This window comes from Cydia pomonella, chromosome 14, assembly GCF_033807575.1.
Source record: "Cydia pomonella isolate Wapato2018A chromosome 14, ilCydPomo1, whole genome shotgun sequence".
Lineage (NCBI taxonomy): Eukaryota > Metazoa > Arthropoda > Insecta > Lepidoptera > Tortricidae > Cydia > Cydia pomonella.
Genome location: NC_084716.1, coordinates 20,478,890 through 20,501,334, shown reverse-complemented (window position 1 = coordinate 20,501,334; position 22,445 = coordinate 20,478,890). Strand labels below are relative to the sequence as shown.

At 38.0% G+C, this 22,445-nt stretch overlaps 1 protein-coding gene across 1 annotated transcript in view; it reads left to right on the top strand.

Annotated features, from left to right (window-relative positions):
• The window catches only part of LOC133525170 (bridge-like lipid transfer protein family member 3B), a 57,945-nt gene that overhangs the window by 23,111 nt on the left and 12,389 nt on the right, over positions 1 to 22,445 (top strand). Inside the window, exons 8-23 of the mRNA XM_061861432.1 lie at positions 172 to 322; positions 2,083 to 2,209; positions 2,684 to 2,789; positions 4,123 to 4,234; positions 4,782 to 4,873; positions 7,257 to 7,386; positions 10,120 to 10,328; positions 11,061 to 11,175; positions 12,104 to 12,238; positions 13,599 to 13,768; positions 14,546 to 14,721; positions 15,317 to 15,453; positions 16,726 to 16,866; positions 18,410 to 18,581; positions 18,863 to 18,980; positions 19,535 to 19,669. Coding sequence (XP_061717416.1) covers positions 172 to 322; positions 2,083 to 2,209; positions 2,684 to 2,789; positions 4,123 to 4,234; positions 4,782 to 4,873; positions 7,257 to 7,386; positions 10,120 to 10,328; positions 11,061 to 11,175; positions 12,104 to 12,238; positions 13,599 to 13,768; positions 14,546 to 14,721; positions 15,317 to 15,453; positions 16,726 to 16,866; positions 18,410 to 18,581; positions 18,863 to 18,980; positions 19,535 to 19,669 — 2,226 coding nt within the window. The remainder of the gene's footprint in view (positions 1 to 171; positions 323 to 2,082; positions 2,210 to 2,683; positions 2,790 to 4,122; positions 4,235 to 4,781; positions 4,874 to 7,256; positions 7,387 to 10,119; positions 10,329 to 11,060; positions 11,176 to 12,103; positions 12,239 to 13,598; positions 13,769 to 14,545; positions 14,722 to 15,316; positions 15,454 to 16,725; positions 16,867 to 18,409; positions 18,582 to 18,862; positions 18,981 to 19,534; positions 19,670 to 22,445) is intronic.

Genomic DNA, 22,445 nt, shown 5'->3' with positions numbered 1-22,445 from the left:
CGGCCTGTCAGTTATTCGCGATTGTCAGCTTTTGCGAACTGACATGCCGATATCGTCCGGCGAACTGGCAGTCAGTGGGTCCCTTTAGTAAAACGATAATAATTCGGCTAAAAGTCTGAACACCATTCGGAATATAACACGCAAATGTAAACATTAAAATCTCTCCCACAGGTAGAAGAGCCGCTAGAACAAATTCACAGCCGCTCGTCGTCGAGCGAGCACGATATTCTCGCGCGAATGTTCGCGAAACACGACGTTCGGGAAACATCGTACCATTTGTTGGCGCCGAGGATAGACCTTCATTTATGTGACGATCCCGGCTGTAAGTACACTTTTACATTTGTGACATTATCTATGAAAAGGGACCTTATTGTCGATGGTGCTTACCAGGGCCGGATTTAGGGGAGGGCAACCGGAGCTACAGCCCCGGGGCCTCCACAAAAAAGGGGCCCCCACAATAGAGACTTCGGAAAATTGTCCATTATATTTGGAAAATAATTTGGGGTCAGATTGGCCTCCACTCATTTGTTGCCCCGAGGCCTCCAGACATCTAAATCCGGCATTGCCGCTTACGCCGCACTGCGTAGCGCGGCGTTGTTTATAATATGGGAGCATCGTTGATAATGGCTTAAGCGCCACCGACAATAAGGTCTCTTCATAATGTCACATTTGAGTTATTTTTGAAACGAAGTCAAAGTAGTCGTATAATAAGGCGGTACGGACTTGGCGGATGGGGGCTATGCGAAAAAATGTGTAAGATTTTTCCGTCACGAAAACCCGTCATGACCCTTTCTTAAGTTTCAACAATTGAGAATGAAAATGAGAAGGAATGAGAATGAGGATCAGGATGAGGAACGCGTATACGAACATGAAATTGATTTCCTCATACCTTTGACGACCGGTTTGGCCTAGTGGGAAGTGACCCTGCCTACGAAGCTGATGGTCCCGGGTTCAAATCCTGGTAAGAGCATTTATTCGTGTGATGAGCATGGATATTTGTTCCTGAGTCATGGGTGTTTTCTATGTATTTAAGTATTTATAAATATTTATATATTATATATATCGTTGTCTAAGTACCCTCAACACAAGCCTTATTGAGCTTACTGTGGGACTTATTCAATTTGTGTAATAATGTCTTATAATATATATGTGATGTGAAAAGCAGTATATGTCAACTTTCTTAACTTCGTTCAAACTGAGTCTTCCACGACGCACACGCTTTTTTTTACCAGATGAGAAATCTATGAAAAAATGGAGCTTCGAATTTGTCAGGCTAAAATAGGTGGCGCTATACATTGCCATATGTTTTGTGGTGCGTGAATTGATAAACGTCTTTTGACAACCAAAGTCACCACATAATGTACGGACCTCCGGAGGGCGCCGTGGTGAGTGTCATCATCGATCCCAGTGCGCCCTCACGAACGGCAAAGAGGGTGAAACGCCGGAGTGGGTTTAGTGGGTAGGGCTAAATTCTCCCCCCCTCTTGCCAGGAGAGGGGAAAGGAGTGGCGAGTCCCACACACCGTGCGTAAATGCATTCCCACTCCGTAAAAAAAAAATGTACGGACCTGTACGGTCACGGACTTAAATTAAATTTCGTCACTTTATTTTTCAGAAATAATTTTATATTAACCATGTAGTTTACCTATTTTACAGGTAGCATCGCACACATTTAAGAGTAACTATTTTGATTAAAACTGTCAAGGCAACTTCCGCCCACTTCCGGTTGTGGATTACGTCGGTGCGGCGGCCGTTCAAGCTAATTTGCTTGTCTATACTAACGCTTTGACATCTCCAACGTAAAGTAAACCCTAAATGGCTCAACAATTAACGTCCGTGACTGAACAGTCCACGTCAAAAATATGTATACATTTTTCACCCTATTACAAAGTTTCTTTTGACGTCGACTGTACAGCGGTATCTACGTTAGTTGTCAAAATAAATCTTAGACACAATGCCATCTTAACAAATTGCAAGTATTATCATTGTACGAACGGATTCGAACCCCCGACCTCCAGTTTGAAAGCCAAGCCCTTTTCACCGCACCGACTGCGCCAGTTAACTGTTGTCCCTTTCTTCCCAGTGGGCCGATCGGAACATCCGTCCCTTTCTAACGGCGGCGCGCTGCAAGTTACTTTAGTGAGCATGCAGGCCGACCTCTTCCCTTACCACAGAGCTTCCAACGATCGAAGACATTGGCGAGGATACCGGTAAGAACTATTTACGGTATTTAAAAAAAACTCAACAGTAGAAATTCCATTACTCATATTGTTACATAGATTTGAACCTTAACACTATCACGATACGGTTGCTTTTTAAAGGACATTGTTGCTTTGTAACGTGGCTAATACGGGAGCTAACCGATCGCACAAAAGAAACAATGACGTTTGTTTAATAGTTTAGGGTCTTAAAAATCATTTGAAATTCATAAACTGCCACTACACTATAGTGTTTATTTAGAAATTTTATTTCGCTTAAAATTTACGGTTTTTTTTTGTTTAATTCTTACTGCACTCACCTTGAAGTTTCTCTGTTTTGCCTTATGGTTGACTGGTAGAGAATACCTATTGGCATTAAGTCCGCCTGTTGTACTCTTTTTTTATGTGCAATAAAGTTTATAATAAATAAATATAAATTAATTGTGTGTTTTAAGATTGTAATCTTTATTTAATAAAATGACCCAGGGAGGCCGCCACACCTCACACCCAATGGCTATCGCAAGCCTTATCGTCGTTTTGTGGGTCACTATTGGACCTCTTGGACCCGAGACCCATAACGCCTAGTAATAAGGTACATTTTTGTTTATTTATTTATTCTACTAAAAACTGAATTGTAAAATGTCAGTAGTTATTAACGAATTTAATTGCCTTCTTCTTGAATATCGCTGTCAACAGTAGCTGCTCTGAAAACCTCTAAATCGACTTCAATGACGACTTTCATAAAGCATGGCTGCCATATTGTATTTTAGTGCTAAATTGACATCGATTTCGAAATCTGTACCACTAAATCCTTTAAAATCGATTAATATGACGATTTTCATAAAAAAGCCTCCAGTGTAAAATATTATGTATGGGATAGATACATAGAAAATATTCATACTCGGAAACAAATATCCCTACTCATCATGTTGCGTCCATACATATAGGGATTCGGCGAAATAAGAAGTATGCATAGAGTGCTCACTCCATACATCAGTTTTGGTACCAAAACGCATATTATTTTCGTAGTCGACATCTACCATCGAGTAGCGGAATTATCACTACGGCTTCTTGGCAATAGATGTCGCGACGAACGATGAGTAACGCTCAACAAATTTCAGCTAATAGCATAACCGGAACTCCTTCTGCTTGTAATATTAGTTGTTTAGAAATACAATTTTCGTCAGTCGCGACATCCGAGACATCTAGTGTCAAGTAGCGGTACTGATAATTCCGGTACTCGATGCTAGATGTCGACTACGAAAATAATAAACGTTTTGGTACCAAAACTGATGTATAGAGTGAGCACTCTACTTCTTATTTCTGTATGTTGATGGCATCTCTCGCTACTAAAGGGAAATGAAAGAGACGTCATCACGAATATTCACCGAATCCCGATATGTGTGGACACAGCATCACACAAATAAATACCTTTATTTGTGTGTTTGTGACTACGGCCAAATAGAATTTGAAATAGAGATGAATTGTCACAGAAAATTTTGTAGCCACAGTAAATTTACTGCCACCTTTCGACACATGATGAAAATTTTTAGAACGCTATTTGACTTTGATCCTTATTATTTCATTGATATGTGTTAAATTTGTTAAATATCAAACGATGCCGCCATACTTTTAGCCTTTGATTTATTAGATGGCGCCACTTTTTGATATTTAACAAACTTAACATGTATCAGTGAAAAAATAAGGATCAAAGTCAAATGGCGTTGTAAAAGTTTTAATCATGTGTCGAAAGATGGCAGTAAATTTACTGTGGCTACAAAGTTTACTTTGACAATGTACCTCTATTTCAAATTCTCTTTGCTACAGCCTCGTAAACAGGGATTTACCGACTAGGATACGAAGAAAAAGTTCCTAATTTACACAATTAAAATAATGGATTTTAATTCCTTTTCAATGACTCGCAGCCCAGTCAAGAGAAGAAGAACGAAGAACCAGTGTCCAACGGCATCAGTCACAAACCGACGCCCTCACAAACCAGTGCTTCCACCGCTCCGTCCGCCAACACTACCTCACAAGGTATTCTAACGCAATCGGACCAAAACTACACAAACGACGGTCACCATCAAACTAGAACCAACTAGCAGTACAGTATTCCTAGGTTTAACATTGGATGCCAAGCTGCAATGGGGTTCCCACATAAATATTCTCGCAAAGAAGCTCAGTTCTGCGGCGTTTGCAGTATGTAAAATACGTCACTTAACAGATGAAAAGACAGCTAGATTGGTATACTTTGCCTACTTTCATAGTATCACGTCATACGGCATATTGCTTTGGGGTAGTGCTGCTGATGTCAACGCCATTTTTGTACTGCAAAAGCGCGCCATATGTTCAATTTATAAGTGAGTGTTAAGTTCAATGAGATCAATCATCATCTTCCTCGCGTTGTCCCGGCATTTTGCCACGGCTCATGGGAGCATGGGAGACCAAAAACTTTAAAAAATCGGAAAACACCGTTTCAAAATCTGGCTTTGTCTTGTACCGAGCACGCTAAGACAGAGATTTTTAGTCGATTTACTCTTTAAATAAAAGTTTGTTAGTACTTTTAAATTGGTTATTGTTTCAGCTTCTCCGACGAGAACGAAGATTCTTCAGCAGCTGGGCAAGTTAATGACCACGTGCCTCGTACTTAGGATAGACGATTTTACCGTTTACAAGGTAATTATCACACATTTCCGATGACATCAGCTTTGACTCTAAGTTTGTCTCATTTGCGAGGTTTAATCTTTATAATGTAAAGTTTATTACTCTCTTATATTGTTATGTTTAGATAGTTATTTGTTCTCAGGTATTTTTCACTGTAGCTATGATATGGTATTAAATTAATTTGTAACATTTGTGCTTACTTGTAAAGCAGGCTGTGTACACTTGTTTTGGATCTCGTGCAAATTTTTGAGCCATCATAATAATATGCAATTGTATGTTTCTCATGATATTTTACGATATCTTATTAGTGTACATACTAAGGTAAAATAAATAAAACACATTTGAAGGTGCTACTGCTGACAGCGAGCATTTTCACTTGTAATGAGCGTTCTCGCGAACAGGAGAATGTACTAACGTTTGTCGAACATCTTCCTCGCGTTGTCCCGGCATTTTGCCACGGCTCATGGGAGTCTGGGGTCCGCTTGGCAACTAATTCCACGAATTGGATTAGCCACTAGTTTTTACGAAAGCGACTGCCACCTGACCTTCCAACCCAGAAGGTAAACTAAGCCTTATTGGGATTAGTCCGGTTTCCTCACGATGTTTTCCTACACGGAAAAGCGACTGGTAAATATCAAATGATATTTCGTATTTTCGTGTTTCGTAATATGGTTAACTGCCCAAGCTTTTTATGACATTAATGAATTTCTTAATTTTAAATGTACCTAACAACAATGTATGATTTTAATTTATCCGAATAACTTAATAATTTTAACTTGTCATTTTTATTTATTTGTATTTGTATCCTTTTAATTTAATCGAATGTAAATAATTTTTAATTTAATTTCAACTGAGTATTTTATTGCTGACATGTAAAATTGTATATTTTACCAATAAAAGAGTATGAGTATGAGTAAGTTCCGAAAAACTCATTGGTACGAGCCAGGGTTTGAAACCGCGACCTCCGGATTGCAAGTCGCACGCTCTCATCTCTAGACACCGCTAGTTGGCAAGCAGCCGCTTAAAAACAGGTGGTAATAGCGACGACCCGGGTTCGATCCCCGGACGTGTATGCAGATTGTAGATATTATTTTTGTATTTTATTTGCACTTGAATTTCATATTTTTGACTGTACTTCGTTCCAACCGAGAATTCCACGACACTCACGCATTTTTGTTGGAATGCATGCTAAGTGTTAGAATGATATCCCCCCACCTGTGTGCGAGGCTAAGAGTATCCAACAGTTCAAAATCTGGGCTTAAAAAGTTGTATATGAATCATCAAGAGGAATTCCAGGATATACACGTTACCAGCCCGGTGAGGGATGCGTTCATAAAGTTAACTTTTAGGTAGATACTAACTCCATGATACAAAATACATGTTATTTATTATTCTGTTCCAGTGTTACTTACCCCGTAAAAACTCTTGTTACCTACTAAATGTTCTCATTTTTTATGTCTATTGTATAATTCGCTAAATAATACCGATACCTCTTCAATTAGCTGACCCAGGGCGGGTATAAATTAAACTCAGCAAGCTGTACCCGCACCTTTTTCATTACTTACACACACACAATCAAATTGTTGCACATTGTTGAGATAAATACTTACCTACACTTTGTACCTAAGATGGATTACTTACCAATCTAACATTTATACCTATGAACTGTTGTAAAATAGTATATTGTGTAACGAGGGGGGTAAGTGAAACTCTGGATACGAGGGTTGTAATTCCCGATAGCCGCAGGCTGGAGGGAATTGAAGACCCGAGTTTGTAATATTCTTACCCCCAGAGTTACACACAATGTTTTTCATCACACTTGCGAAGCGAAGAAAATTTTAAGCGAATTCTTAAATACGGTGACATATCAAACATTCGTCCGCCATTTTGTATTTTCTTGGCAGGTGATACATCGAAGGCACAGACCTATTCGGCATTCAGCCACGATTGAAAGTTATGTAAAAATATTTAAACGGCTGTTAAATTAATCAAATTAAATAATTTTTAACATGAACAAAAATGTAAAAATTATTAATGTCAGTATTTTAAAAGTAAAACTCATTTATGCTACTCGATTTGTATGAATAAGTGACATAATTTAAAAAAGCTATTACTCCCTAGGGAGTTCCCCCCTTTTTTTCCCAATCTATAACTCCCGCGGGAACAAAATAGGTCTTTATCCTTCAGCACACCTGCATGAAATAAGATCTTATTCGAGCAAGTTTGATGAAAAGTAATGAAATTAACGTATTTGTATTTGATTTTTTTTTATTAAAAAAATAAAAATAAAATGCATTTATTTCAGACAAACATGGTCCATATTTTGTTAGTACATCTTAAGAATTAAAAGCTATGACTAGGGTTAACTTAAAAAAAAATATTTATTGTTTGACAGGTGTCAACTAAATCTCGAGAGGCGCCGCGTCCGTTAGTGTGCGCAGAAAAGTCCACAATGCCGGGCGACGCGGGACTACTACACGCTGAACTGACGCACTTTTACTATCCGGGGGACGTTAACTTTCCTGGTAAGCAAATTATTACTATAAGGGCCTGTTTCACAATGTCCAAGTAAAGTATTGGATAGCTAATTAACAAATAAATTAACTGTCAGATATAACGTCCTGCAAAACTTAACACTTTATCTACCAGTTAAGCTTGTTTGAAGATTGTTAAACGACAACGATGACTTTATTCGTCAGATAAGTGGCAAGTAGCTTATTCAGGACTTTACTTGGACATTGAGAAATAACATATTATAAACATAAAAGTAATAAGATTTTGGCAAAAAGTACTTTTTTGTTACAAGCTTTTATCGCTGCGTGTATTTTTCTTTCCACTGATAACTAATACTCAACGAGAATAGAATAGAATTTGTTTTATTCATAAACACACAAACAGTAATAGACATACATAAAAGAGAACATAGTGAGAGTAAAGTGTCACGAAATGGCCTCATCTCAGCATGTTGCTGGCGACTTCCAGCGCTGATCTTCCGATGAGACCATCGAGTGCGAAATAATCACGGAAGGTAACAGACAAAAAGAAAGAAACATAAAATAAACATGACGAACATACTTAACACTAAGTTTAAATAAAATTGCACGGACAAAACGAACGTACCGGTCCGTATCGTGTATCGTAGCGCGGCATTAAGCGTGCATAACTAGCGCCAGGTCAGCCAATGACAGATTTGACAAACATAATAATAAGATGAATCTCATAATCTCAATCCGTTTTCGATCATGAAAACCATAAAAACAAAGTTGATTAAAATACGTAAACAAAAGAAAAACGAATAGTAGCATAATGGTGGTGGAGACAATGGTAACCACCACAAACACAATTACGTTGCGTTATTGTATCACAGAGTTCCTGTCACCTCCTGTCTCCATCATCAGACCAGCTCGATGGTACCCTATTGTATTGTCACCCGAATTACATATGTATGCAAATTTTTAGCTCAATCCGAAATCGGGAAGTGGGGTCAAATTTAGCTTCCAAAATTTGACCCACATTAACATACATACATACATACATCAATCTGAATCTCTTCAAGGTTAGAGTAAATAGGTATCTCATAGGTAAGCGTGCTCCACCGTGGACCGCATCATCACCTACCATCAGGTGAGATCGTGGTCAAACGCCTGCCTATATCATCCATAAAAAACCGGCCAAGAGTATGTCGGGCCATGCTCAGAGTAGGATTCCGTAGTTACTCTTCCGTCACAATAAGCTAAACTGGAGCTTTAAAGTATGGTAGATTGTTAACCAAGGGATGAACTGTGGGTGTACGTCTTTTTACTATGAAGGGGAAACTTTTTGCGTTAACTCAAAAACAACTAAACTGATCATGTCCGCTATAGTTTTCATTTAATGTCTTTTTTAAGCTCTACTTCCACGATTTCTATTTCATATTTTTTTGACCTATGGTTCAAAAGTTAGAGGGGGGGGGGGACAATTCTTTTTTCTTTCGGAGCGATTATCTCCGAATATATTCACTTTATCAAAAAATGTTTGTTGAAGACCCCTATTAGTTTTGAAAGACCTTTCAAACGATATCCCACACTGTAGGGTTGAAGAAAAAATTTTTTTTTAGACTTTATTCTACGACTTTGTCGGCTTTATTGATTTACATGTCCATGCCAAATTTCAGCTTTCTAGCACTAACGACCACGGAGCAAAGCCTCGGAGTCAGACAGACAGACGGACATGGCGAAACTATAAGGGTTCCTAGTTGACTACGGAACCCTAAAAAGACATACTAAGAGGGCAATTTAAATAAAAGCTTGTAAAAATACGAAAGTTACACCGTTTGTCTCTGTTCATTACCAATTCATACTAAAAATAATTGCAGAAATTTGACACATAGAAAACTTGAAAAGTGTTTAGCGTAGGCTGATAGCTTTAAATAATCGTGTACTATAAAGCAATATGACTATACTCTGTATAAATGGCTCCTTAAGCCAGTTGAGGGTAGATGAAAACATTACATGATCAAATAATGTAGGTTAAAGTCAGGTCGTTCAGTGATAGATCCAGGCGGTTTTGTATTTGATTGGTTAACCAATAAATCGTATTAACAGCTCCAAACTTAATGTATTAACCGTGGAGACTATACGTCTCTGTCATATTGTATAATGTACTTGACTTGGTACATACTAGTTATGTACAGAATGTAGCATTAGTTTATGAGACTGCTAGTTTAACAGTCCAGACGCGGTTTATTTATTTAGTATAAATTTTATTTTGACACTTGGAGAGACTTTACACCTCCAAATTTTTATTAGTATTAGTACTCTGACATTGGGGACCTTTTACATCTCCAGATTTAATGTGTTTTTAACCATAGGGACTATACATCTCTATTGTATTGTAGTAATTATTTATTTTAAGATTATTATAATGTTATGTTTACCCAGGTATTGGCTGTTGTATTTATAAATGTTGTTATGTATTTTTCATGTCACTATATGATGTTACTATAAATGTTGTATTGACTTGTAAAAGAGCCCTTGAAGCCTACTTGCAGAATAAATTTTTGAATTTTGAATTTTTACTACCCGAAAATTTACAAATTGTTTGTATATTTTTATTTAAATACCTAAAGATACAGAGTATAGTTTGAGTTCGTGATATTTGATTTCACGATTAGGAATTAAAATTATTGCATAACGGTCTCGCGTTATCAACAGGGTATTGAGTTATTTTCATTTATTTATTTAATAGAGAACATTGTCAAAGGTATGTTACATTTTCAGTCCCCGCCCCGAAGCTGTACGTGCAGCTGAGCCCCGTGCGCGTGCACGTGGACGTGGCCAGCGCCGTGTGGCTCGGCGCCTTCCTGCCGCACGTGGCCAGGGCGGCCAGCGCGGCCGCCACCGCCGTCGGCGCTACCATACATTCGTCGACAGCTGCGGCTAGCGGAACTGCTTATTATGACGTCCGAGCCGAAGCTATAATGCCTAAGGTAAGACCAGTGTATACCGTGTAGTCCAACTTCGAACAAAAATAATGAGCGGATCTCGGGTGAAAACAAGTGACGACGCGACAAATTTAAGCATATGTATGGTGCCCCATCGCCGGCGGGCAAATATATCATATAATATTTTTATTACTGAAGTCATTTTTTGTGAATAATTTTTTGTTTTTAGTAATGGCAGGTGGGTATTTGAATCGACGATAAAATATTTCTTTTTACTTTTTCCTTATCGGAATATGATACTAACGATGCTTTCAAATATATCGTCATTATTGTAACACCTTGTATAATGACCATAGTAAGTGCCTTAGTATAATACATATACTTACCTTTCTATGTGTGTACCGGGATTAAAATAATCAAGGACTTTAAAAATAAAAGAAATGCCTTGGCACAGCCCTGCGTCCGAAATTTCGAATATCGAACGAGAACTACAAAATGTTCGAAGTTGAAATTGGTACGTGCCGGAGTTAGTTCCTGCGACCTCCAGTAAGAAAGTCGCCAATTATTGATTCAAATTACACCGCCATTTTTATTGTTTATCGTCATTTTATTGCATGGTGGATCGTTAGCGGTTATTTAGTACACAAGGAGTTGCAGGCGTCCATAGGCTACGGTGACTGCTTACCATCAGGCGGGCCGTATGCTTGCTTGCCACCGTCGTGGTATAAAAAAAAAAAAAATTTGAGTATCATAAAATAAAAAGTGTTCCAATTTCAGATAGTGCTAGAGGCAGGACCAGAACACATCCCTCAACAGCGCGACCGGCCTAAAGAGCTACACATATGCACCGCCAGAGCTATACTGACCAACGTACGAGAGTCGCCAAGAACCAGTAAGTATACATTAAAACCAAAAATTACTATGGCCATTTCGAAAGAAAAAACTAAATCGATGAAATTTCAGGAGAGATTTGAGTCATAGTATAGCTTCTTAAGGCCCAGCCATAGAAATGAAAAATCCAAAATTTGCCACTGGAATTTGAACCTATATTGCACGGAATACAGTAGATTTTATTTTGTTTGAAAATTGCACGAAACAAAACAAATGCAACTCTGTCCTAATTGAATACGATTTAAATTTCATCGAACTGAATAAGTCCTATAGGTAGGACCTTGGGCCTTACGAGGATAGAGGACACAGAAGTATTGTTAGTTATGCTAAAATAGATAGGTTTCGGATGCTCGATATAAAACATTTAATTTTTCATGCTTTAAAAGTGTGTCACGTTTCGTCAAGTAACACGTTTCTGCTCTAGAGCATTTTACTTTCCAAGTACGTTTATTTTGCGATAAACATTTTTTTTTATGGATTTTTTATATAAAAATTAGTGTAAGTATAAAATCAGAGCTCACGGGCGCAATTGCATGGCATGTATGTAAATAGTTTTTAAGTCTCATGAAGTTAAATGTCAATTTCTTTTGAGAATAATAAATATCTTTAACCCGATATAAAAATTGGTCTGATATTTAAATGCTTATTCCATAAATAACGAAACTTATACCTAAATTGTTAATTAAAACGTCCCTCAAGAAATAGTATAAAATATTATATATATATATGTATTTTTTTAATACACATGTATTTTAATTAAACTAGGCACCATTTCAGTCTCGGACTATTGACGCTCTCACTTTTATCCCTTGGTTAACAATCTAGTATTTTACACGATTGGGTGGCTACCGTTCGTCAAGTCCCCGACGGAGCGGCCGCTGACGTTCACCAAGCGTCCGTGTAATAGACTATATTATCTGGTGGCGCAGCCTCGGCGGGCTCGCGCGCGGAGCTGGCCGGCACGCTGGCCGCGCTGCGCCGCCTGGCGCCGCCGCGCGGCCGCTTCCCCTGCTCCGAGGGCGACATGGACCCCGTACACGAACAGTTCGTCCTGCACGCCGAAAGTGAGTTTAACCTTGCGTCTGTGTATTTTAACACATTCACTGTCAGACAAAAAAACGGCGCACTGCCCCAGAAACCGGTGGTCTATAGCTGCGTACAAAACGACCCGCCCAGAGGGTTGTCCGGCATCTGAACAAAGTTCACGATAGCCCACCAGGTGGGTTCCCGGCAGTGAATGTGTTAAGGTTCCTGACCGAATTTTGGAACGAAGTTCCTTATCTGAACGGTTGGCGGATGGGGGCTAGGCGAAATAAGTGTAAGATTTTTCCGTCATGGCTTTCTCGAAAATACGTTAAATAAGCGAAATAACACTAGACCCTACTCACAGTGTTGTGTTCCTGCCGGTGAGTAAGGTTGCCAGAGCTCAACGAGGGGGGCGGGTTTAGGGTCGGCAACGCGCATGTAACTCCTCTGGAGTTGCAGGCGTACATAGGCTACGGAGACTGCTTACCATCAGGCGGGCCGTATGCTTGTTTGCCACCGACGTAGTATAAAAAAAAAAGTTGCCTAATTTCACTGACTTACGTATATCTTATAATGATACAGTTGGCAAATAGCCACTTTAGATACAGGTGGTAACAGCGACGATCCGGGTTCGATCCCCGGACGTGTATGAAGATTTACTTTTTGATACTTATAGATACTTTTTGTACTTTTATTGCAATTGAATTATAATATTCATATTTTTTGATTGAATAAGCGAGTGTGAAGCTCGAGCGCATCACCTTCAGCTCGTACAAAACTGTTTTCTTATGCTTAGTTGTTATCACTGCCTGTAAGTCGCATTCTGAACTGATTTGTAAAATTTTGTGAGTGAAATTGAATCAAAAAGTCACTCATAGTTTAATCACTTTTTGATATTTAACAAATTTAACACATATCAGTGAAACAATAAGGATCAAAGTCAAATGGCGTTCTAAAAGTTTCAGTTATGTGTCGAAAGATGGCAGTAAATTTACTGTAACTACAAAGAATTTCTTTGACAATCCACCTCCATTCCAAATTCTCTGGCATAAGGTAAGGTTACTTACTTACATCAAGCGTTTTTTTAAGTTATTTTCTTTTTTAAATCTCTACATTCTCAGACACCAATTTCAAATCAAGCTTTAAAATAAAATAATAATAATATAATATAATAATAATTCAGCCTATATACGTCCCACTGCTGGGCACAGGCCTCCTCTCATGTGCAAGAGGGCTCAGGCTATAGTCCCCATCGGGGACTTCACATACACCTTTGAATTTCTTCGCAGATGTGTGCAGGTTTCCTCACGATGTTTTCCTTCACCGAAAAGCTAGTGGTAAATATCAAATGACACAAAAAAAAAATAGGTTAAAATAAAATATTATCTTCTATTTTAGACTTGGACGACATAGATCGCGGCACAGCGGTATGCCCAGAACTGCTATGGCGGGAAAACAGGAGTATATGGTGCGCGCGCGTCGAGCCTCTGTGGGCGGACCTGTGCGGCGCGCGCGCCACCAACGGCAAACCTGCGCCCTTGTTGGACGCCTGTCCCCTTACAGCTTGGGTAACACGTACAAATGTAGACCTTATGTTCTTTACACAAGGTTGATTATCCTTTAGCCTTATGCGGGGTTTAGAAGCTTTAACCTTTTGAACGCTTTCTCTCTCGCATCAAAATGTGGCATACATGCCAACATCTCAATGAATGACAAACGAATTTACACTTTATAGTAAAACAGTAAAATTGCTTTGACAGCGTCTTCATAACCCTTTTAGTGGTCGTTGGCGTGGTAGATACGACAACACGACCACTTTAGTGGCTCTTGGCGTTCAAAGGGTTAAGTAAGGTTGAAAACAAACTGACAATCACGATATAAATTCATAATAGTTCTAGCGGTACGCCAAAAAACGCTGCAAATTGTGTTAAAAGCATGAAAATCGATCATACGATTGATATTTAGGCCATTTGAATCAATTTGACCCGTAGAACCGAAGTGGCGCAGTTGGCGGTAAATAGTAACGATCCGGGTTCGATCCCCGGACGTGTATGCAGATATTACTTTTTGTATTTTTTTTGCACTTGAATTTCATATTTTTGATTGACTAAGCGAGTGTGAAGCTCGAGCTAAGCGTATCAGTTTCAGCTAGTACAAAACTGTTTTCTTATGTTTAGTTGTTCTCCCTTCCTGTAAGTCGCATTTCTGAACTGATTTGTGAAATTTTGTGAGCAGTTTCTATTTTTTTTTTGTACTTGTCAATCAATAATATACTACGTTTATCAATAATAATATATTTCGTTCCAACCACGTGTTCTACAACACACACACACTTTTTCCCACAGTTATGCTTCAACGAAGACTTCTCCCGCATCTGGGCAGTGGCTCGCACCACGGGCCTGGCCGGGCTGCAGCTCAACCACTACCAGATGCTCTTCCTGCTGCGCCAGCTGGAGCGGCTCTCGGAGATGATGGCTTGGCTCGCCCACGATGCGGCCAGGCAACCTGACGCTAGTGCAGGGTAATGTAGACCTTAAAGACATTTACGTAAAGTTTATTACCAAATGTACTAGAACGAGTCTCACTGAAATCGGTGATTATTAAGCCAATATTCAAGAACCTACCGATTTAAAAGACCGATTTGACGACCGGTTTGGCCTAGTCGGTAGTGACCCTGCCTACGTAGCTGATGGTCCCGGGTTCAAATCCTGGTAAGGGCATTTATTCGTGTGATGACCATGGATATTTGTTCCTGAGTCATGGGTGTTTTCTAAGTATTTAAGTATTTATAAATATTTATATATTATATATATCGTTGTCTAAGTACCTTCAACACAAGCCTTATTGAGCTTACTGTGGGACTTAGTCAATTTGTGTAATAATGTCCTATAATATTTATTCATTAAAAGATCTTGGGCGAATTAGTATTCAGTGTCCAAAATCATAGATAATGTTGTATGTTTTCAACTGATTGAATTTCTAAAAACGAAAGTTTTAGTCTTACCTAAAAATCAGTCGCGGTTTCATAAAGCGCTCTGCACAGGCATAAACCACTGTATTTATAAAAAAAAGTTTTTAGGCCGGAACTTAACTATGTTGTTTTTTTTTTGTTGTAGGTCAATAGTTGTAGGCGTGGTCGTGCCAGCAGTGGAGTTGACGCTGGTTCTGCCCTCGAACTGCCCTGGACAGGAGTCGTCCAGAGACCTCGACAGTGTTCCTTTGGACTCTTCTAGCCTTCAGGACATGAAAATGGGTCAGTCTTCTAGTATAGTCGTTTTCACAATGGCCCTTACCAACGGCTAACTTTTTTTCTATTGTAATAAAAAAAAAATTAAAAAAAATATTCCGGTAAAAACAATCCTTGCTTTTACAATGTTTTTCTTCTGCCAAACTACAAGACAGTTTGTTGGCAGAGGGAACTCCCTTAAAGACAGATGGGTTAGCTTATTGCCTAGTTCATTAATAAGTAAATAAGTACAGTACATCTTCTTGCTTATTGTGGTGGTAATTTAATTTTGTTTAACAGAAACGTTTTCAATTTACCTTTAAACATATTACATTCCCTTATATCATGCGGTATTTCATTATACAATTTGGGGACCAGGTACCTTCTGCTTCTTTTTCCATAATAATGATTACCACATGACTGACCCTCTAACATTTTTTACTGATTGTTCTTGTTAATCTAGGGTGATTTAGGTAGATTTTAAATTCATCTTTATTGAACTGCTCTAATGCCAGCAACAACTTCCTCACGCACTGGCAAAATACGGCATTTCACAAACAATTCCTCAGAGTCACTTTTTTTACAGCGAGTTTTAGTTTTTTTGTCCACTTATAGTTTCATCAAGCGTATCTGTCTAGATAAGTTTTAAATGTAAAGTAAAACCGCACGTGCTACTACTTGTAAAAAAGGGGTTCGGTCATTGGCTTGTAATTCTAATTAGCACGTGAGCGCGGGCTAGTCAACGCTCAAAAAACCAGTGTAAGTGCGCTCTCCGATAACACGCCTTTTTGCAAGAAATTATTCATTAGTTAATTTTGTAGCTTATTGTAATTTCCATAGTAGTTGTAATTCAATAGCCGGTTAAAGTGACCGAACCTTTTTTATTCAGGTAGTAGCACGTGCGGTTTTACTTACAATAGACAATGAGTTAGCCGTAAGATAATAAGTTAGCTATAAGACTAAATATTTGTACACCTATATGGTAGATCACAGAGTACTATATCATTTCACTGTCATCTGTATTATAACCTGTGTTTCACAAATAAAATATTACTTACTTACTTACTTACTAAGGGCCAGCTTGAAAACTAAAGACTATGAATGAGAATTTTCGTGATCACATTGTTGTTTTGTAACCAATCTTACGTGGGATTCATTAATATTAAAGGTTGTTAGAATAAATAATTTAATAAATACATAATACAGATTTTATAAAACACTTACGACTCTTACTATAGGGAAAAAATATGTTTCACACATGTTTGCTGAATATGTTTATGCTGTTTTTTCTCACCATAGGATCTGAAACGACAATGGCGCCATCTACGTTAGTCGGCGATAGCGGTATCATTAGCAGTACACAGCCTGTGGAGATATGCTCAGCGCAACCACTCCCTGCGGAGGAAATGCCACCGCCCAGTCCAGGCCTTAGTTTTGGAGGTACTGACTACTGCACTGTTCTCTGTTGCACAAAATAGAAAACACTACATAGAATACAAGGCGATATGATATGACCGTGAATATCAACTTTTTATGCCTTGATTCACTTCGCGGCTACGCAGACTAAATTAACAAACACTAGTTTACGTACATAATATATATAGTTAATAATAAAATATTACGAATGTTATACCATGAAGTGGCAGACGCTGTAATTGGATACGGTTTAAAGCTTATGGACCTTCAAAACTTATTTGGACATTGGAAAGATATTAAAATTACAATTAAAAAATATATTTAAAAATATAATTGATACAAAAACGAAAGTAAACTGCAGTAACGATAACACGGTCTTATTTAAGAAATTGAACATCCTGCACGTGCATGATCAAGTTAAGTACTTAATAGCAACTGAGCAATTTAATAATCCCAAATTTAAAACTCCGCGAGTATATACCCGAGCGCTAAGAGGGTTAAAGCGTCGTAAATACGTGGAGCCAACCGCTAGCAACTACTATGGTAAAAGGACGCGTAGCTATATCACCGCGAATATTTAACAAGTTATCAGTAGAAGACGAATGTGCTAGTAAAAACATCTTTAAATCAAAAATTAAGACGTTGCTAATAGGGTTGTTTCCAATTTTTGGAACGCTTGTATTACGTTCTATATTAACTAAAAGTTGCCCTAAAATTAAAATTTTATACTAAAAACGGCTTTAAATATGTTAAATTAACAAAATATATTTTGACAGATGCTGTCGCGCCCAAAACGCATTTGAAAATTGTGTGACGTCACAGTTTACGGTTTGACACATAACTACATACACACGTAGAAGATACGAACTGTCAACTGACATTTGTCATTTGTTCTTTATCGCCTAACTGTCAACAGTGTCAATCCGAGAGTTGTGACGTCATCAGAATCTTCAAAGACGTTTCGAGTTCGGTCACGTGACGTGTGCCAAAAGATATTTTAAATTCAATATTAACAAAAATATGGTCATTACAGGTCCCGTAAAAGTAGTTTAACATGTTCTTATAATCCAAAAGAATTTATTGGGATACAATTCTGCCCTAAGATTTGTAGATGGAAACAACACTATTGGTACAACGCATGACTGAATAAATAAATAGGATAGGTAAATATACTACAACAAGTTATACTGTGTTAATATGATACAATTATGTATTAACCTGAGTATTATAACTTTATTTGAAAAAAAAAAAAAAACTGTGAAATCAATGCCCGCGAAAACCTCGAAAACGATTTCCTTAACAAACATGTTCGAGGCTTACATTATCTCCGCTTGAATTTATCTAGGTCAAAACACACAACACAACACACAACAGTTTTCAATGAACTATTTTTCAAACGCTACCTATTGGCAATTTCATCGATAAGCAGCGATTACTTTTAATTCAAGCAGTCGAAAGCTTCCGGCAAATACTCAACGGAATTGGCCGCATTGAACTTACTTACTTACGTCTGTCTTGTAATCATAACTTATAATTCTTGTAATTTATAAGATTCATCTCTCTCTAGGTTTCTCTTCAATGCGTCGCGGACTGACGTCTCTAGTGACATCTATCGACAGCGCGTGGACGCGCGACGACGCACGTAGCGACGCCGCTTCCACGGCGTCCTCTGACAGCGAACGTTATGTCGTTGTAGGCTTGGCTTGTGAATCACCTCTCGACGCGGATCAGGCATTCAGGTGTGTAGTCTAAATTAGAATCGATATTACGGCGAAGACTTACAACGATTTTAAAAATGTAGGAACGAAGGTATGAGCTCCCATACAAATTTTGAATTACGCGCCTTTTTCTACTGATTAAGTTGGTTTGCCAGAGTATATATGTGGCTGGAGTTATAGGCCAGGAAATAAATTTTGATTTCCGACACGGCCATCCTGACCGTGCACATGTCCTCGTGTGACAATTAGACTTTTTATTTGTAAGATTATTTTGCTAATATTTTTGTTACTTATTGTTATAGAGAGTTCGAACACGGGCGTATGTCTACGGCCGGTGTAGAGGTTGCGGCAGAAGTTTTGGAACGTTCCTCTTCGCCCAGCGACCATTCTGTAACCAGCTCCTGTCGCCGGCGAGATGTGGTACGTGAACTGATCTAACACTGACATTTATGTCTTTGTCATAATAACCCCGCAGGCCGTATGCAGCTTTGAATATTACCCAATACACACTTTTTCTGCTTTTCGTCGGTCTCAGTTTAAAGTCTGATTAGAGTTTAATGGCGTTCGTCCCAATCTGTCATTTTGGTGTTTGTTTGTTTGTGAAAGAGATAATATTTATTTATTTTATTTATTTTTGACGACCGGTTTGGCCTAGTGGGTGGGTGCGTGTGTGGGGAGTGACCCTGCCTACGAAGCTGATGGTCCCGGGTTCAAATCCTGGTAAGGGAATTTATTCGTGTGATTAGCATGGATATTTGTTCTTGAGTCATGGGTGTTTCCTATGTATTTAATTATTTATATATATTTTTTATATCGGTGTCTAAGTACCCTCAACACAAGCCTTATTGAGCTTACTGTGGGACTTAGTCAATTTATGTAATAATGTCCTATAATATTTATTTATTTAAGAGTGGTTTGTAAGAGGTTGCACAGTTTTATGAATAAGGGGGTACAAGTGGAGCTGGTTACCCCAGATATCGACGTGCACGTGGCGCCTGCACGAGCTGCACGCGGTGCAGCAGAGCGCGGCGGGCGCCTCGCGCCTGCGCCTGGCCGCCGGGGAGCTGCGCACGGACGAGTGCGCCGCCATACCCTGGGACGAGTTCCAGGTGAGACCTAAACTCATACCGGATAAGGTTCACTTTTGAATGGACTTTGCGGACGTTTTGGGTTCTGAGGCCTACGTGTAGACTTTGAAGTTGTTAAAACTTGGAATTGTTAAGGCGAAGGGTAGGGCAAGCTCTTTCCATACAAACTTTGTGCGCGTTTTTCTTCGTTTGTGTTGGCGCTACAGTTATTATTTTTGGTAAATATGCTTATTTTTCTGTTAGCTAGGGCTTGATGTATTTTTTTTTATTTTTTTTTAGATTTTTGTATTTTTTTTTAATAAAGAAAATTTTCTAGATCAATTTCTGCGTATATCCAATAGATACAAGCAAAAAATGAAATTAAATGCTATAGTGCCAAAACTAACGAATAAAACTTGCACAAGGTTTATATGGAGAATGCCTTGCCCTACCCTGCGCCTTAATGCAAAATTTGGAAGCAAAATTGAGTTATTATTATTATCTTATCTCGTAAGGCTTTAGAAGTTTCAAAATATTTCTCTCGACCGTGTATCTTTTACCGTACAAAGTAATATTAAAAGATACTTTGTTGAGAACGAATATCTTTAATACAATTTGTTTCGCGAACTTGCAAAGATTTCTTTCGACTTTATTTTTATTTATCGTAAATTTTACTTTATATATTTTTATATCTAAGTCAATTTTTCCGTCAATAATCAAGAAGGTGGAAACATTTAAAGATGACTGTAACGAGGCTGCGATTAAGCGTGGTGGTAAGCTGCAAAGTCGCTAAAGACATAACTTAGACTAAAATCTTTGCAAGTTGGCACTATATGTAACATGTGTCAGAATACATTACAGTGTCACTTCGATTCACCACATTACCCGTGACGTCTTACATACATGCCAACATCACTCCCGATTTCATGTTTATACGTCGTACACAATATTACAGATAAGATGTTAAACGTATTTAAGTATTGTGACATTAAACATTATGGTCTCACACAAATAAAATGCCAATTTTGACAACTGTCAAATAACAATAGTAGTTTATGTAACTGCTAAATAATGAAAGGCATGAAAAAACGAGTGTGAGTTTATGAAACGAACGTACTGAGTTTCTTAAAAGGACCTCACGAGTATTTAATGCCTAATGATGTACAGTTACATACACTATTTTATCTGCACATATATTATAAACTCTTTATGATGTATTCACTAACGAGCCAGCATTGAGGCATCGTTGTTCTCTGGTGACAGTGGTGACACTCGCGGATATGAGATGGCGTCTCCAAAATATCTTAATCGCTCATTTTACACGAAAGTTTTGCTATAATAGTTAGTTTAATTAATTTTATACTTACAAACTAATTAAAAGATAAACTAGCTGAATGGCGACAAATGAAGCATTTTTTCAGGCATGTCACTGGCACGTCACGTATTCGTAGTTTTTTAATTCAGAGACAGAGACAAGCTAGAGTCAGGGGCCGATTGCCATATTGTACGATATCACCGAACATGTGAGATTTGTCAAAATTGTTTGCAATTGACATTTCCATTTCGAATAAAACGTCATTTCGACTGATACTAGAATAGAGGTAAAATCAAATTGCTTGTTTTTCAGAGATGTTCGCAATTTGAATGTCAATCCATTTTGATATTAGGTAATAAAGCAATAATAACATTTTCACAGATAAGGAAATTGTTGTAACTGTGTTGCTCTTAATGCTGGCCATTATTTCTGAATTTTGAAAGCATCATAGAGGGTTTATGATATGTGTGTAGATAAATCATTTTATAACCTACAAATTACATATAGGTTATATAATATTTGGCATTGATAGGTGTCATTATTGAATTTGTATTTATTTTATTTGCTGGGACTATGAATTAATCGTCTAATTTATATATCGAATTCCCTTGATTTTGTTATCTAAGTGTAAAAGTAAAGTTATGGAGTCCATCTAAGTTAAGTTTGCCGCTACATGATATCCACTTGTCAGACATACCTATTTGAATAGAAGTTTGACCTTTATGATGATGTTTTACACTTACTGAACTGACAATTCGGAAATGTTATTGTCAAGCCTTGATCGGTTAAAAGTGTTTTGTGAGTAGTCAAGTGTAAAAATATGGATGCACAAAAGTTGCTCAAAATTATGTCATAGCTCGTATCTCGGCGAATTAAGAGCTATGCGACATATTTTTGAGTAAGTTGCAAGAATCCATATTTTTACACTTGACACATTGTACTTAGACGGACTGCATTATTTTTACACCCGTAGGTACCATTTGTATTTGTGACATTCGATACATTTTCCATGTCATCATACCTGGCATGATAACATTCACCATTTTATCCGTTTCTCTCAGAATAACCATTTTCATGTACAGCTTCTACCGTTGACTAGGCAAATCTTCAATTGTTTTTTTTTTAACTCTACTTCACGAAAATTTGTAAGATGAGGTGATATGTAGCTCAATAACATCTAAATATTGCAATGAGCCTGCCTAAGACGCAAAAAACTTTTTACTTGACTTGTGTGGCTATTATTATAGCGTCATTCTGGCATCAAATATTGTTCGGGACAACTTTAATTTGCAATGTATCACTTTTGAAATTGAAAAAAAAAGGTTTTCATTCTGCCACAAAGCGCAACGAAGAATCGTTAAATTGCAACATAATTTACTTTTTGTAGAGAATGATTCAAAAATACGTACAGCCAATGGTAGAAGCTGATTTTGTGCATGTCTGTACCACCGTATTCTACCATCCAAAATTCCATCGTATCTCGTGTAACGTAAGGTCTATATT